Source organism: Ammodytes marinus (genome assembly GCF_949987685.1).
Source record: "Ammodytes marinus genome assembly, chromosome: 4".
In the NCBI taxonomy this organism is placed as follows: domain Eukaryota; kingdom Metazoa; phylum Chordata; class Actinopteri; order Uranoscopiformes; family Ammodytidae; genus Ammodytes; species Ammodytes marinus.
In genome coordinates, this window is record NC_137233.1 from 32,781,664 (window position 1) to 32,799,724 (window position 18,061).

General features: G+C 41.9%; 1 protein-coding gene across 1 annotated transcript; it reads left to right on the plus strand.

Annotated features, from left to right (window-relative positions):
- Positions 1 to 1,788: 1,788 nt before the first annotated feature.
- Positions 1,789 to 18,061, plus strand: p3h1 (prolyl 3-hydroxylase 1). Its single transcript, XM_080025963.1, has 15 exons — positions 1,789 to 2,306; positions 4,415 to 4,567; positions 5,784 to 5,973; positions 6,124 to 6,255; positions 7,067 to 7,206; positions 8,547 to 8,636; positions 8,738 to 8,790; positions 9,009 to 9,136; positions 10,364 to 10,503; positions 11,102 to 11,197; positions 13,334 to 13,484; positions 14,053 to 14,170; positions 15,873 to 15,948; positions 16,088 to 16,228; positions 16,826 to 18,061. Exons 1-15 carry the CDS (start codon positions 1,860 to 1,862, stop codon positions 17,336 to 17,338), a joined length of 2,568 nt encoding a protein of 855 aa, XP_079882089.1. The 5' UTR covers positions 1,789 to 1,859; the 3' UTR covers positions 17,339 to 18,061.

The window sequence follows — 18,061 nt, forward strand, 5'->3', positions numbered from 1 at the left end:
GTTTTGCATTTCATTCTCATTAGAACTTGGATTTTATTGTTTCAGGCATGTCAAAAAAATAGCCCAGCCACACCACAGAACATGTACACAAGTGGAGATGTGTCACTGTTGAGAAACTAAACAAGCAGAAGTCGAGATGTCGGCACGTAAAACAAGCTGTCTTTTATTTTTTTTACACGTTTAATGCTTCGCAACCTGCATGCATGTATTATTAAATTACAAGTCTTAAAGTTTTATACCTAAAAGTTACAATAGTCTTGTTCTTGAAATGTGTGGCCTCTCCTGTGGAGGGTTCCCCGTGATCCTTTGTGTGCGCACTTACACAAGTTCTGCAAAACCATAGTATAGTGCAAAACTTGTTTTTTCTTGAATAGTTGGTTGACAATATTTTGTGTCTGTCCTCGTCCTCTTCCAGGTCTCCTTAGTGGAGAGGAGACACTGTTTCTCAGGTCCTATCTCTGGCAGTCCTCCTGCTTCCGCAATATTCATTTGTTTTATTAGCCTTAGCCCATCTGCGTGTTATAATTGTGTCATTAAAAAATATTTTCTTTTGTGATTATTGGTCTGTTCTGACATCTATTGCACGGCTGTCCGTCTTTGGAGAGGTATCCCTTCTCTGTTGCTCTCCCTGAGTTTTCCTACTCCCCCCTGTTTAAGGTTTCCTTTTTGGACATATATGGTGTAGCCTATATAATATGATTTATTTCATGTTTATTCCACAGGGATAATGTGCACTAATACAAAGCATTTAAAATAATGTATCAAAATGTCCCAGAATTAGCTAGAAAGCTATTTTGCATCCGCTGTCCCTGGATTGGTGGTAAGAGCTCATCCTGAATAGATAAAAGGTTAAGCTTAAAACGAACAGATTACATTAAAAGTTGATTATGCCAATGCTAACAAACTAAACAACAACAACAGTTTGTCAAGATCAGAGGGCTGTTCAATTAAGCAATCTTACTTTAGCAATCTCGCCCAGCTCATTTTCAGGCAATTATGTTCCATAAAGCAAGCTCAACATAGTTCAATTATGGAATATAATATCAAAGTTAAAGCTTTTACATAAAATGAGTGTACAAAACTTGTATTTTGGTAGGCCTACGCATTATTTTTCCTTTAGTGCCACATCGTTTTCCTCCCCATTCAAGCTATTGCTGCTGTTGAAAGGTGCCCCCCCCCAAAAAAAAAACTATTAAATCGTTAAATACATACTATACATACTCATTTTATACACATGATTTATTTGAAGCCTTGGTGATTTTCTATAGGTGCATCTCAATCTCTTTCTTTCCGGTATTAAATTCAAAATGTGAAACTTTCGTATATTCTAGAATCTAGATTCATTAAACATAAGGTGAAATAAGTCTATAAACATACTTAACAGATGGTTGACATTTCTGTATTATAAATCCTTTTCGTATTGGTTTTATGTAATATTCTAATATTTTGAGATAGGCTACAGGATTTTTTATTCCATCCGTAATCAACAAAATTAGAACAAAATAAAGGCCTGACGAATTTCAAATTATCTAAAGAATCCAGAATATATGAAAGTTTCACTTTTTGGATGCACCTGTATAAGAAATAATAGCTGGGTTTAGATACTGCTAACGTAAGTAAAGTAAAGAGGAATATTCTTCTAACAGCACGGGGACCCATCGTTCTATGATGGCCGTGTGTGTGTGTGTGTGTGTGTGTGTAGGGGTGGGGGGCGTTGCCAGGGGGGGGGGGGGGGGGGTCAACTCTTCAAATCCCACCTCCAGCTCGTTCACTGCTGGAAAGAAGAAGTTTGTAGACTGCCTCCTCTCTCCTGTCTCTACCGGCGTCTCTAGTCCGCAGAGCCCTGGCACTGTGGCAGCATGGAGCTCCGTTACGCACTCATTTATTTCTGCCTCATTATTCCAATGTGCACTTCTTCGGACAATAATCTGAGCGCTGGCCTCTTCGTTTTGGAGCCCTATGATTTCCTATTCGACACGGCCGTGGAAGCCTACTATAAGGGCGACTGGCTGACTGTTATCCTGAACATGGAGAAGGCGCTCAAAAACAAGGCTACGGTCCGCAATGTGAAGGCTCAGTGCCGGCTGAGCTGCGCCAACCAGACCGGTGATCATCTGGCCATCCCGGGGGCCGGCTCCGTGGAGGACCTGGGCTTCTTCCAGAGAATCCTGACCCGGGCGGACTGTGTCAACTCCTGCGAATTCGAGAAACTGGGCACACCGACCATGCATCAAGTCACGGCAGACGTGGAGCTGGAGTTCACCAAGAGGACCCCGTATAACTACCTACAAGTGGCATACTTTAAGGTACATAGCTGAAGCTGGTACCTGCAATCACTGCTGTTCTATCGTAAAATGCATCACACATAACGGAGATACACGTTGTTTCCCCCAGTGCAATGTAGGCCTATTGCTAAGTTTACACTCGGAGCCACTACGTTAACAACTTTATAAACACGGCTTGATTTGTTATCCTTTTCAAGCTTGCACACATAGCTGATGTGGATTGGGAACACTGTAAATGTCCCAACCCCCCCAAAAGCAACGCAGCCGAGCCATGCCACGTCTTTAAAGGTGGAGTCAGCTTCTGTGGAGTCTGACGTTAGCTCGTCGTATTTTGGGGGAAAGATCCAGATCCAGGCTGAAAGTGCTGCTTTGGAATGCCACAGACAAAGTGGCAAATCATGCTTGGTTTGGCACACTGGACAGCTTTGATCTCTTGTAACATGATATAAGCTTATAGGCTACAATAGAGTTCTACTTTCATTGTCAAAGTAACACTTTTCATATATTTTGGAGTTGTAGGCTAGGCTCTTTAACACATACATGGCTACTCACAGACAGAAGCTGACAGCTGAACATGATGAAAAAGTCTGACTCAGAATTTTAATCAGACATTAACATCTCAAATTTAACAAAGTGTATTTCTATAACAGAAGCATACTATACTTTAGCCTATTAAACCTATCCCTACTACAATACTTAGTAGGCTATAACATAGCAGTAACCTATACTTAACTATATACACAACTATGCTATACTATAATAAGTAGCCTATACATGGTCTCCACCTATAGCGCTTTTCACTGATTTTCTCAGACTCAAAGCACTTTACATTGTGTTGCCTCATTCACCCATTCACACACACACAATATTCATACACCGATAGCAGCTGTACCACGCAGGGCTCAAGCTAACCATCTGGAGCAATGTAGGGTTCAGTGTCTCTTTGCCCAGGGACACTTGGACATGTGGCGGAGAGGCGGGGGATCCAACCACCGACCCTACATTCAGTGTACAACCGCCCTGCTTAACTATACTTAGTAAACTATAGTATAGCATATTACAGTATACTGTACTAAACTATACCAAAACTATACTATGCTATGCTATGCTATGCTACACTTTTATTCATCAAAAAAGCACAAAATGAAAAGATATTGACAGTTTATGACAGAGTTATTGATCTGTCATATACTGGCCTATCAGGATACCTGTATCTCCCCCCTAACCTCCACATTAGACAACACAGAAACAGCATCTATGTTTCCAGACTGTGAATGATGATGCCACAGTACTACGGGACATAGTCAAAGTCAAAGGTATTATGGGTAGACACTTAAACACCCGGAGCATGATCCCACAAAGACATCAGATATACAGTATACACTACTTTCTGACTCAAATCTGGACTATCTTTGCCTTACTGAAACTTGCCTCCATAGAAATGAGCTGTCAAACAGTATAGACATTCCTGAATAAACATGCTTTAGGGAGTTTTGTAATGTGATGATATAGTACCGTATGTGTTGCTGTATGTGTATTCCATTGTATTCTGTATTGTACTATAGTTTTTAATATGTTGATCAATGAAGGCTTTGCATGTTGATTAAGTTGTACCCAAATAGGGACAAGGCTTGTAAATCAGCTAATAATAATAAGCTATAAACTCTCTGTGCAGGACATCAGTTAAATGATTTGAAATGGAAACCAGTGTGCTGCTCACTGGTCCTAAATGCTGCTTCTGTTTGTTTTAATGACAGGCCACTGAAATAGGATAGACGGATAAGGGCATGGATTAGGAAATAGGTTTCTAGCAGCAGCAGGCAGCTGTTTTCAGCAAAAAAAAAAGCTCTGATACTACCCACTGTAGCTGGCTAGCATCACACACTTTAACTGTAACAGGTTTATAAGGTGATAGTCCCTGTGTTCCAATATCCATACTTCCATACTATTTAGTATGCGTGTCAAATGCATAGGACATAAATACCTAGATGTCTTAAGAAAGGCCTACATCCAATTGCAGTTGGATAGAAACAGAAATAGCACACATCAGCATTGATTGGTCCTGTTAAACTGATATACACCCTCAATCATAGAAAATTGCTGATCCCCACTGTATTATTATGTTTTAGATTAATAAGCTGGACAAAGCTGTGGCTGCTGCCAACACATTCTTCCTGGCCAACCCGGAGCACATGGAGATGAAACAGAACCTGGACTACTACAGGAAGATGGTTGGGGTACAGGAGGAGGACTTCAAAGACCTGGAGGCCAGGACACACATGGTGAGAACACACACCTTCTGCTATGGGCTTCCTGACCTCTTAGCCTCCTGACCATAGATAGTATAGTATCCTGACCAGTCTTTATTTGTATGTTTTTATTTTGCTCACACTTCAGCAGTGGTTTAGTTGAGAGATGTGTTGAGATTTTGCAACACAATCCGTCCTCTGCTGTAAAATGTTCAGATTGTTACTTCCCAGAATTTTGCATACGCAAAGACATTTTGAGATCTATAAAACCATGCGGCGCGCACATGTACCCACTCTTCCCTTATACAATATCACAATGCAGTGAATTGTGGTGCAAAGCGTTCATAAAAGTTAATATGTGTGTTTTTTTGATGACTGAAATGAATTTGGGGGTGTTACCATCGAGCGTCGCCGATTTCCTGAGTCAGGAAAACTTTGCGGGAGCTCTACTCATGGGTGAAAGTAGGCGTAGGAATACCCACACTTCTCCACATAGAGTTATTCTATACATACTAACGTCTGGGTTGAAACATGCTTATGAACATACTGTATCATCCCTGTGTGTTGACACACAGGGATGATATGAGATCTGGTCCTACCAGACCATCGTACTTCATTTCATTTGTACAGAAGGTCTGGAATCGCTCAATTGACAAACGTTTGTTTGTTGAAGTTTAAAACTATTGGATCTGCCCAGTGCCACTCTGGATCTGCCAACCAAACGCATAACGTTTGGTCGTGACGTATGTCATGCGCCGGCTTCTGACTACAACTGAAACTGGCGCACGTCATTGTTCTAAGCTACTCCCTCTGTTCGCTAATTGGACCGCCACAAATCTGCCAGGGAGAAAACCTGCGAATATACCGCCGACCCAGACTTACTACTGAAGGGAAATGAAAATTGAGCGGAAGTATTTAGGCGGGCTGTGCCAGGCTTAGAAATGCACCTGTTGGAGGACAAAGAAGAAGTACTATAGAATAAATAACTAAATACATCTTCACCTCATCATTTGATATTGTGCAAAGACTTGAGGCAGTGGTGGATGATGCCATCTTTAGTAACTAGCTTCTTGTCCTTGAGGGCTTCTGTAATTATTAGAAAGGTATGGGTTAGCAAGCAAGGGGGTGTTGCAATCTAGAATCACTTTCATCACTCGATGCCACTTAATATTCAGATACTACACACTGTACCTTTTAAGGTGACTTGGTAAGCCACCTCACTGGATGCCCCCCTTTGCTCTGTCCTCAGGCAGAGTTCTTGCTGGGGAAGAGTTACTACAGTGACGACTCGTTTGGCCTGGCGGCTACACACTTTGAGACGGCCGTCAATGAGTTCTTCACTGCTGATAAGGAGTGCAGAGCGCTGTGTGAGGGAGCCTACAACTACGACGGATACAACTACATGGAGTATAGCGCTGACCTCTTCCAGACCATAACAGGTAAGACACAACATCCATGGGTTTTTTTGAGAAAGTTATGAATTTAATGACCATTTTCCCTATGTGTAAATGTGTGTGTGTGTTTCTGTGTGTGTGTGTGTGTGTGTGTGTGTGTGTGTGTGTGTGTGTGTGTGTGTGTGTGTGTGTCAGACCACTACATACAGGTGCTGAACTGTAAGCAGCACTGCTCATTGGAGTTGGCCTCGTCCGCCGGCACAAATAAGCCTTTTGAGGATTTCCTCCCGGCACACTTTAACTACCTGCAGTTCTCCTACTACAACAGTGAGTCTCACAGCCCGTTATATCTCACCCTTTATACCAATGTCCTTGGCTAGGATGGAAGTGGAGTTAAAACCAAGTTTTACACGTGGACAGATGTTTTAGTAGAACGTTATGAGGCAGATCTGCACATTTTATGAAAAACAGTGTTAATACACAGCCTAGGCTCTGTGAACGGGCATGTTGCTCTCTTCCGTGAACCCCCTTTGTTGAAATACCCTTTGTTGAAATTTTTTTCTTTTTTCTTTTTTTTCTTTTACCTTTATTTATACAGGTATATCCCATTGAGTCCGAAGACTCTTTTGCAAGGGAGACCTGTTCCCATTTACACGTTACCATTCACACACACATTCATACACCGATAGCAGGCCAACTATCGACATTCACACATATGAGTTTACAGTGTCCAGGGCACATACAGTACGGACAGGTTGCGAATCATTAGCAGATATTCACTGATTTTGACCAAAGGCTGACTCCACCTCTAAATAGCAAACACACAGGTGATCTCCTATAAGGTAAGTGGCTTTGTACCCTGTAGGGCAGTCAGCCTTAATAAAAAGATAATGAACAAACTAACATCGTTGGTCACCTGTAATGCTAAATGCACTTTTCCATAGTTTTCATGTAATATGGATGAGAAAAAACAACCCTCTCTTTTTCTCCATCTCCGCCTTTATGAAAACCTGTGTTAAAAACCCCAGTCAGATTTCTGTCCCCTTGTGACATCATATGGGGAGAAGCCTCTGACTATGCAAACATATTGTGTTACTGTACAGTTGTTCACTCCGCTGCTTGTGTGCGTCCTCTCCAGGTGAGCGCTACACTCAGGCCATAGAGTGTGCTAGGACCTTCCTGTTGTTCCACCCTGAGGACGCGGTGATGAAGCAGAACCTGGCTTATTACTCTGCCGTGCTGGGTGAAGACAGGGCGCTGACCATACCAGCCAGACAGGTACCATCCGCCTTATTCACACCAGGCTTTCGTCTTAAAGCTATAGTGCGTTTATTCTGTCGGCCCCTTGAGGAATTACAACACAATTGTGACATTTAGTTTTACCTGTAAATGCGTGATATGTTATGTCAAAACTAGGGCTGTCAAATTAACGCGTTCATTTCGATTAATTAATCACAGAAAAATGAACGCGATTAAAAAAAATTAACGCAGATTAATCGCACTTTGACCCGGTGCAAAAGTGGTGCGCAGCTGCACCGAGCTGCACCTGTAGCTTGCATACACGGCCCGCACGGGTGAAAGGGAGAAAAGTAAAGAGAGAAGCAGAGGAAAGGGCGGGGCCGAGGGCTCTATGGACGGTTTATGGGATGCTTCGAGCAAATAAGCATGAAGGTAGGAAGACATCTTACTTTATTCTCCGCAGTGTCTGTGCATTATTGATTTAGTGGGTGCAACAATGTAGGTTCAAAACAGTATCTCTCAATCTTCCTCCGTGTGTGTCTCAATTTGTGTGTGTGTGTGTGTGTATGTGTGTGTCAATATTTTTGCCTATGAGTACGACGATGGTGAATGAATCTGTGGCAGTGCAGCGCTGTCTGTTGTGGAGACATAGGTTACGAGAGACGGACAGAGAGAGAGAGAGAGAGAGAGAGAGAGAGAGAGAGAGAGAGAGAGAGAGAGAGAGAGAGAGAGAGAAACAAACTGTAGCAGGCTATACAGCTGTTTATAAACAGGTATAAAAGTGTCATAAAAGTATGTGATTAATCACAGAGCCTGTAATTAATTAGATAATTATTTTGAATCACTTGACAGCCCTAGTCAAAACACCTTATCGATATACTATGCATTCCATCTCTATATAGCAGTTTCATGAACATTTTCACTTGACACATTTTGCTGGTATTGTGCCGGCTTGTTTACTGTCACACGGTCACGGCTCCCTGGGACACAATGTATAGAACACAGCCGTTGTTGAGCTTGTCCTACTGTGACAATGTAGACAGGCACTTAAATATGTTGTGTCAGACAGGGAACTGCATCAAAAAAAGTCAACAAATATTATTATGTATTTTTTGTTTTATTGTTTTCGAACATTTTCACTTTTAATGGAACCATTCAAAGCTACGGAGCAGACAGGAGAGACGGAGGCTTAATCAACCTTGCGTCAACTCCTTTGGCGATGGCTTGAATGTAACTGACACTAATTCATATGGAAAACGTACGTGCTATAGCTTTAAGCACGATATCATATGTTGTTTTGGTGTTGGAGCTAGTTTACAGACTGTGGTTTTCAGCAGGTGAAGTAAAAAAAGGTTCAAGTGATTTTTCTAAATGTCCAGGTAGTAGAACAGTACATTCAGCAGTCCATACTGGAGAAGGAGCTGCTCTACTTTGGATACGAAGCCTTCGGAATCACCTTTGTAGATCCAGTGAGTTGATCAAATCCATCTTATGCATCACATTTGGTTCTTATTTCATTTTGATGGCGTGGTTTCACCCAGGGTGCCTTTGCTGTCATTTTGTTCTGTAGGACAAATGGACTCCTGAAGATGTCATGCCCAAGAAGCTGAGGGACAAGCAGAAGTAAGACTGAAGACACCTCCACGCACGCACGCACGTACACACACACACAGAAACACACACGCACACACACACACACACACACACACACACACACACACACACACAAAGAAACACACACGCACACACACACACACACACACACACACACACACACACACACACACACACACACACACACACACACACATTTGTTAAAGCAATGTCCTTGTGTGTTTCAGAGTGGAGAGAGAGACCACAGCGAGGATCACAGAGGAAATAGGAAACCTGATGAAGGAGATTGAGTTCATGGTTGAGGAGAAGAAGAAGGATACCTCAGAGATCGCCATGGTGATGCCGCAGCAGGATGGTAAACAATGGACCACTGCTGGGTCATTTCAAACGTTAAAGGTTCAGTAAGCAAAACTAACTTTCTGTCAGTGACTTTAGTTAGCAGTCCCCTCCCTCGTCCCTACGTCACCACATTAATGCACTGCGGTCTTCAAGCAGCGAGTTATCTAGCGTCATCTTAGATCCGTAAGTGCGATAAAACATGATGAAAACCATCAAAGCAGATATTGGGAAGGATTTTAACCCGCTCCGCCATTGTTGGGGCATACACATTCACCCATCTGTCACTCTGCACGTGCAACGGCAGTGAGACGGGTGCCGGTTTGTAGCGTTCTCTCTTCTGATTGGATATCAGGTTGTGGGACACCAGAAAAGTTTATTTGCCGATTACATGCAGAGCAGGGTGACTGAGGGACCTGTGTTATGAAGCGTGCACACTATATAAGTGATCACTGTATGAATATAGAGCCATTTAACACTATCATAATTTTGCATGAAATATTAAAATTCATAAAAGTTGAATTTCTTTGACTTTTTTCAATGTGGCAAAAAATTCTGAATAATACACATTAATGTCCTGAAATAGCTGAACAAATGGAAGGGTATATGAAGTTTGTGGGAATAAGTATGAATGAGTAGCAAGGATTTGAATATTTTTCATAAAACGTTGAAGAAGTATGAAATTATGATTTTTTTTTTAAATGTTGAAATGGTCCCAGAAAGTCCTTGAAGAGCTGAACATTTTGATATATGGAAGATGTTTGAAGGTTGAAGTATGTTGAAGTTATTGAAGGTCTTTAAAGTGGCGGAATAAAAATAATAATAAATATACAGAATATTAAAGCTGTGAATGCTTTCAGCATTCACACCAATAATTAGCTAGCTTGTTTTAGCCCAAAACACTTTACTTTTTTTACACTTTCAGGTTTCTGAATTAGAATGTGTCAAGTGTCTAAGGATGAATGCCAAAATGATGTAGTTTCTAACTTTTGAACAAGCTAGGAGGATAAATATTTGAAAGCAATACAGAACAACTGAGAGACATTTCCACCATAAATGAATGCATAAAAAGGCACACGTTGGTGCATACTATTACGCCAAAATGCAGGAAATTAAGTGTTTGATGCTCAGAATTTATTAAGGAAGTCCCCCCCCCCAGAACCCACTCCTATAATGTCTCCACAATCCCACATGTTAAATCAAAAGCTATGGCAGTGCTTTGACTGTCTTCCTCTTCCTCCTGTAGAGCCTGTAGCTGGTGGGACTGTGGCGTTTGATGACATCACGGTTACCATGACGGCCCAGCAGCTGAATGGCTCTCAGCGCGTGCTGCTGGACGGAGTGATCACTGATGATCAGTGCAGGGAGCTCAAACGCCTCTCCAATGTGAGTTAACCACTATCAGCTTCATATTAACATGCATTCAACCTTTATGTAGACTGGAGGGATCATTGAGGGGTGAGCCTCATTTACAATGACATCCAGTCAGAAAAAACAATGCAAAGTTAAAAAAAACAATAACATAGAGAACAATAGACAAAGTAAATGCCCCACAAGAAGCCGATTTAAAAAAAAGAGTCAAAACCACTGAACAGAGATGAAATAGGGCACAGATGGGGGGCTCTAACCACCACGAGTGCCCCCTGAAACATCTAATATTAGATAAAAAATGTTTTTTAAATGTTGACATTTGAAACAAATATTTCAACATGTTGATGTTATTACAACACAATTGTATTGAAACAACAGTTTCTGAATATTTCTCAACCCATAACAATTCCTATTTAAATTTGCCTTGGGTCATTCAAACTGAAATGAGAAATGTCAATATGTAGGGTGGTATAGCTGTTTTTAGAGATCTTCATTAATGTGCAACTTTTGAAACAATAACAAAACATATGTAAATTAGAAACTCTATGTCTGTGTATTTTCATTGTCTGTGTCAGCCCTTCATGTGTGTGTTGATGTTGTGACTCTTCCCCAGTCAGCTGCTCTGAAAGGAGATGGGTACAAGGCGGGCCCTTCCCCTCACTCCCCTGGTGAGATGTTCCAGGGAGTCACTGTGCTGAAGGCTGTCAAGGTATGGCGTCATTAAACACAAATATTCAGTTAAACCTGGTTTGTTCTCATTAGAAAACAGCCACGCACACACATTCTCTCTTAACATGCTTTAATTAAAACAGAACTATTTAATTAAGGCACTGCAGGTGAATAGACATTTTTAAGTTAAAGATATCATCATGAAGCTTTGCCAGTTGATTAAAGAAATATTCAGAAATGTTTGAATAAATATGCCAATTTGCATTTATCTATCTTTTAATATCTAACATATTAACTGTACATTTGCATCTCTTTAAAAAACAAACATGTAAAAAAAACAAGCCAGAGAACAGCTTTTATTAACATTTGAACAAAAAGTGGCATGTCCAAAATATCTCAATAGTCAATAGAAAAGCCTTTATTGGCTATTACAGCAATCCAACGCGTCCTATATTTGCTGGCCAGCTTTTTGCATATATCCACTGGTATTTTTGTCCATTCATCTTTGACAATGAGGTACAACTCTTTCAGTTTGGAGGGTTTCACTGCCATCACCATGATCTTTAGCTCTCTCCACTGATTCTCAATTGGATTCCAGTCAGGACTCTGGCTTGGCCACTGTAAAACGTTAATGTGTTTGTCCGCTAACCATTTCTTCACCACTTTTGCTGTGTGTTTTGGGTCGTTGTCCTGCTGAAATGTCCAATGGTGCCCAAGGCCAAGTTTCTCTGCAGGCTGCCTGATGTTGTTGTTGAGAATCTTGATGTATTGCTCTTTTTTCATGATGCCGTTTACTGTGATTAGGTTCGTTGGCTGAAAAACCCCCCAAAGCATTAGGTTCCCACCACCATGTTTGACAGTGGGTATGGTGTTCTTAGGGATGAAGGCTTCTCCTTTTTCATGCCAAATGAAGGACACATCATTGTGGCCAAACAATTCAATTTAGTTTCATCTGACCATAAAACAGAAGACCAGAAGTCTTCTTCTTTGTCCTGATGAGCATTTGTGAAGTCCAGGCTTTTGTGTGTGGGCATCTGGAGAAGTGGTATCCTCCTTGTTCTGCGTCCAAGGAACCCAGCAGTGTGCAGTATCCGTTGGATTGTCTGCCATGAGACGTTGCCTCCAGCAGAGCCAACATTAACCAGGATGGCCTTGGTCCTAGGATTATTTTCCACCTCTCTCACTATCCTCCTGGCCAGTACAGGTGTAACGTTTGTCTTCCGACCACGTCCTCATAGGTTTCCCACTATGCAGAACTTCTTGTATTTTTTTAATAATACGACAACGACCCAAAACACAAAGCAAAAATGGTGAAGAAATGGTTAGCGGACAAACACATTAACGTTTTACAGTGGCCCAGCCAGAGTCCTGACTTGAATTCAATTGGGAATCTGTGGAGGGAGCTAAAGATCAGGGTGATGACAGTGAAACCCTCCAAACTGAAAGAGTTGGATCTCATTGCCAAAGATGAATGGTCAAAAATATTAGTGGAGACATGCAAAAAGCTGGTCAGCAATTATAGGAAGCGTTGGATTGCTGTAATAGCAAATAAAGGCTTTTTCTTTTGATTATTGAGAAGGGTATGAATAATTTTGGACATGCCACTTTTTGTTCAAATGTTAATAAAAGCTGAAAAATCTATTTTTTCCACAATGATGCCTCTTGTACATTGTCAAAGCTTGCTGGTTTCATAAAAGTAACTTTAAATCAAAATTGGCCAGGGGTATGAATAATCTCGGTTTTGACTGTAAGTGTCCACCGTACAGACCTGTACAGAATACTATGTACAGGTCTTACAAATGCATTGTCAGCATGTGTTGAAAATGTCTCATAAAGCACACCATGAACAACTCATGAACAAATCCTTCTGTAATAACCTTCAGAAAAGCACAAGGAATGATTTTGGAATGTTCAGTTGATTGTTTGGTTCAGAGTAAACGAATCTTGAGATAATGTCCGTGGTTGTACAGTATAGGAGAAATATACAGACGCAAACGGTCTGTCAAATAAAACACCTTAATGTACATTTTGAACTTTTGATTTATACAAGTATGAAATACGACTTGTTATGTAATCTCAAAAGTACTTAGACAAAAAAGAGTATGTGTTTGTCTGGCCTTAGAGACTCATTGCACTACCTAGCTGCTGTTAAAAGGTGTGTGTTCCCTTCCTACAGCTGGGGCAGGACGGGACAGTCCCTCTGAAGAGCGCCCGGCTCTTCTTTGACCTCAGTGACAAGGTGAGGAAGGTGCTGGAGGCTCACTTCAGCCTGGACACTCCGCTCTACTTCTCCTACTCACACCTGGTGTGTCGCTCCGCCATCGACGGTGAGTGAGACAAGGGACTGTTTGCTGCTTCTGTGTCAGGGGAATAGACTCAAAATACAGTATCCCAGCTTCTGTCCTCAGTGACTGTCTGAAGAAATGCTAAATGAATCATCTTAAAGAAAAGACCATTCAGTCCGACCATTGTATAAGTGGCATTAATGCTCATGTATTTACTACATTAACTGACCTCGCAATAGACACATATTGCAATCGTGTGTGTGTGTGTATGTTTGTGTCTGTGTATTTGACTGAAAGCACTCCATCTGTACATCCTTTGTGATGGTAGTCGGTTGCAAACATTGGTCAAAATGATTCACATTGAATTATTCTTTGGCCACTAGGGGGCAGTACAACACTGACAGACAGATGTATTAGTTGCCATAGTGAATGTGTTTGTGACAAGGAAAGACCCTGTTTCAAATGAGCCTTCAGTACTTACCTGGTGTCAGAGTTTGATCCATTGTTAGTTGTGGTGGCTGGAGCATTAAGAGGATCTGTATGGTGTATGGACCTGGTAAATGATGGTGGTTTGTGTTGTCACTTCTCTCTTCACTGTTGTGTCTTTCAGAGAAGCAGGAGGAGCGTGAGGACCTGAGTCACCCTGTTCACGTGGACAACTGTCTGCTGGTCTCTGAGATCAACGAGTGTATTAAGGAGCCTCCTGCATACACACACAGAGACTACAGGTGAGCATACACGCCAGGCCCGGTTCTAGAAAGTCAGACTTGGGTGGGCCTGTAGAAATTTTGGGGGGGCACACTGGGCAGGGAGACCGAAGATGCGAGCGCGCGCGGAGCCGGAATTTTTTGCCCTTGTAAGATATCTGCGTCTGCTTTTTGGCACCTTTACTGTGAATTGTGTAGAACACAATATGCAAATAAACTTTGAGTGTTGCTGTGTGGGAAATTTGATTCTTGGATGTTTTTTTTTCCAAAATGTTTATGAATAACATATAATATACATTATATACTACACAATGTATCTTTTTTTTTAATCGCAGTATTAACTGTAGGCAGCCTGAGCTGATTGAAGAGAAAGCTTTGTGACTGGGCAACCTGGATGGTGGTAGTCCAGAGCTATATACTATACACACTATATAGATGTATAGTCTTTCCACTATTGCCTCCGATGTCCAGCTGGGTGAAAATAGTAACCAGCCGAGGTCACGACCCTGCTAGGGGGGTCCGGGGGTATGACCCCCGGGGAGATTTTCTTTTGCCTTTTTAAAGTGAAATGCATGAATCTGGTGCACTTTGAGAGGAACATTAAGAGGCTAAATCTGAGGAATTTTGTGTGAACAAATAATTTGGAGACACTGGGTCGGATGAATTAGAAGCTATTGAAGAAAGACACATGGATTTTCCATAGAAATATAAATTTGAATTAAATTTTATGCAGGGTCCTCTGGGATGGGCTTGGTGCACTTTTTCTTTTACGGGACATATTTTTCTGTAATATAATGAATCAATTTAAATGCAGTGAGAGGAACGAAGCAGAAGAACTCTGTTGTCCAGTTATCTTTTTTTCCACAGACGAGGCTGAAATAGGCTATAGACTATAGTATACACAGTGCATGGGCAACTGAGGGCAGCCCCATTTTCAAATATTTTTAAATAAACTCAATACACACTGTGCATGCCATGGACTTGAACGTGACGTGATCAGTTAACCTCGGATTACCTCCCAGATGAACTGATTCAATTATTAAGCTATTAACTATCTACCAAAACATTGTATTACTTTTATTGTATGATAATTTACATTTACATAATATGATGTTGATATCAAACACACAAACTTAAAAAAAAAAATTGAGGGGGGCCCCCCTGGCAGTCGGGACCCTAAGCAACCGCTCATTCGCTTATGCCTCGGGCCGGCTCTGCTGACCAGTGACCACTATAAGCGGGTGGGTAACTTGGAGGCAGGCTGACCTGCCCAGTGCCCACCCAATAATACAATTAGAAGCAATGCATGGCAATGGTATATTCTTTAGTATTAATTCATTGTCTGAATTTTATTTGACATTTTCTTGGACAGCGAATGAACAGGTCCGTCCGATAGTGGGCGGACTTCCACCTAAAAAAAATAAAAAAAAAAAAACATTTTTTTTTTTTTTATGATTGGGTGGGCACAGCCCACATCTGGGGGGGCACGGCCCACCCTGGCCCCTGGCTAGCGCCGGCCCTGATACACGCACACACACACACACACACACACACACACACACACACACACACACACACACACACACAGTCTATCCTGCAACCACACAACACACACACACACACACACACACACACACACACACACACACACACACACACACACACACGCAGGCAGTCTATCCTGCAACCACACAACACAACATCCTGTGTCTCTCCCCCACAGCGCCATCCTGTATCTGAACGATGACTTTGAAGGAGGGGATTTCATCTTCACCAAGTTGGATGCTAAAACTGTGACGGTACATTTTCAGCCATGATTCCATAATCTTGTTTTATTTTTTATCAACTTTGGTTCCAATGAATAAAACACATGTCAACATCTGAGGCTTAAGTATTCTATTAAGTGTTGCACGGTCTATGGGTTTTGTCAATCCCCAGGCCGAGGTGCGTCCACAGTGCGGTCGAGTGGTGGGGTTTGAGGCGGGGAAGGAAAACCCCCATGGAGTCCGAGCCGTCACCAAAGGTCAGAGATGTGCCGTGGCCCTGTGGTTCACTCTGGATCCTGCTCATGAGGAAAAGGTATGGACCATCTCTGTAGGTTAACATTACAGGTCATATATAGTGCATGGACCATCTTTGTAGGTTAACATTACAGGTCATATATAGTGCATGGACCATCTCTCTAGGTTAACATTACAGGTCATATATAGTGCATGGACCATCTCTCTAGGTTAACATTACCGGTTACATATTCTGCTCATTTTCAGGTTCAAAATTGTAATTTGCGTTTCTACTTGAAACTGTTTTCATGGTGTAGTGTCCAAAATAAAACCTTTATATTTCTCACTGTGCCTCTGTCTGAAATTCTCTGTTTAAGACCCGCCTTCCAAAATGCCCAGTCTGCTTTGATTGGCTGGCGACGCTTATATGTTTAAAAAACATGAAAAAGTGCATTTTGCATAAAGGTCTAATAGGACCGCAGTTTGTGGGTTAGTGTTAGGGTTACGGTAAGGACACCTGTGTGTGTGACGTAAGAAAAAAATCAATTAAATTGACTGAATGTTTTGCTGGAAACGTTTAAGTCAATGAATTATGTTTAAAGTTTGTTTTAAACAGTTTGGCTTATAGTTTACGTTCCGTTTCCCCTTAAAATAAAATGCCTTCTCTGTCCTGTAGGAGAGAATCCAAGCTGAGGATATGCTCAAGATGTTCTCCACCCCAGTGAATGCAGAGTTCATCAAACAGGAGGAGACAGAAACCTCCACACCCCAGCCAATAACACCTGAACCTCCTGCCCTATCTGACCCAGACAAAGCAGACAACACACAGGTAGATAAACCAGAAGACGCACAGGCAGACAAGATGGCCGACAAAGCAGAGGCCAAGCCGCTCAGCAAAACAACAACAACAACAACAACAACACCAGCGGCCACTAAAGCCAAAGCTGCTCCTAAAGCAAAGCCCAAACCTGGAGACCAAGCAAAGACCAAGACCACAGCAGACGGCAAGGCCAAACCTGCCGCTAAGAAAGAGGTGAAAAAGACGGTAAAAACACAAGCCAAGCAGACCGAGAAAAAGGAAACCGCCAAACCAGCTGCTGCAAAAAAGACTGTAAAGGTCGTCGCCAAGAAGGACGCAGCAAAATCCACGTCAGCCGTAGACTCTCAGAGCAACAAGGTGGAGCTGTGATCACACGGGGACTTGGGACTATGTGCTGACTGTTTTAAATAATATTATTTTTTACAAGGTCTTCTTCTGTGGTGGTTGAATGGAAAAGGGAGTGAAAGGTTGAGTTCATCAAGTGTTATTTGTTTGTCGATTAAAGGTGGAGCAGCGATTCTGGAGAATGCTTGTTGTCTAAATTGTTATTGGAATATCTCCCCACGAACTGTTACCTGTCCTGTGTGTGCGTGCTAAAAAAAAATCCATAATTAATACACAGCCTAGACTCTGTAAACCATAATGTTGCTATCTATGGTGGGCCCCTCTTTGTTTACGTACCCTTTGTTTACATACCAGTTTACAGAGCCTAGGCTGTGTATTAACACCAACAAAAACTATGTCAGCGCACACACAGTACGGACAGGTTGCGGATCGTGAGGAGATATTCAGCGATGGACAAAAAGTAAGTTTGACAGCAAGCTTTCTCCAGAATCGCTGACTCCACCTTTAACTGGCTTTGGTCGCAGAATACAGAGCGACTAATCACTGAAATGGTTACCTGAGCCATTGTCTCGTTAACTGAGGATCTGCCAGAGAACCTGAATCACTGTAAACCATCTTTGTTTGGCCTCCAGAGCTTTGTGTCTGTATGGATGGTTCATATTCCTCATCTCAACCTTAAACCCTGAATTTTCTGTTGCTATTTTATTTTGTGAAATCATGTCGTGGATCAGAGCACAGGTGAGTTAA

Excerpts from the sequence above, each read along its gene's own strand:
- p3h1 (XM_080025963.1), top strand. The coding sequence starts at position 1,860 with ATGGAGCTCCGTTACGCACTCATTTATTTCTGCCTCATTATTCCAATG. Across the intron at positions 9,137-10,363 it reads GGTGATGCCGCAGCAGGATG|AGCCTGTAGCTGGTGGGACT; the intron begins GTAAACAATGGA and ends TTCCTCCTGTAG. Across the intron at positions 11,198-13,333 it reads CTGTGCTGAAGGCTGTCAAG|CTGGGGCAGGACGGGACAGT; the intron begins GTATGGCGTCAT and ends CCCTTCCTACAG.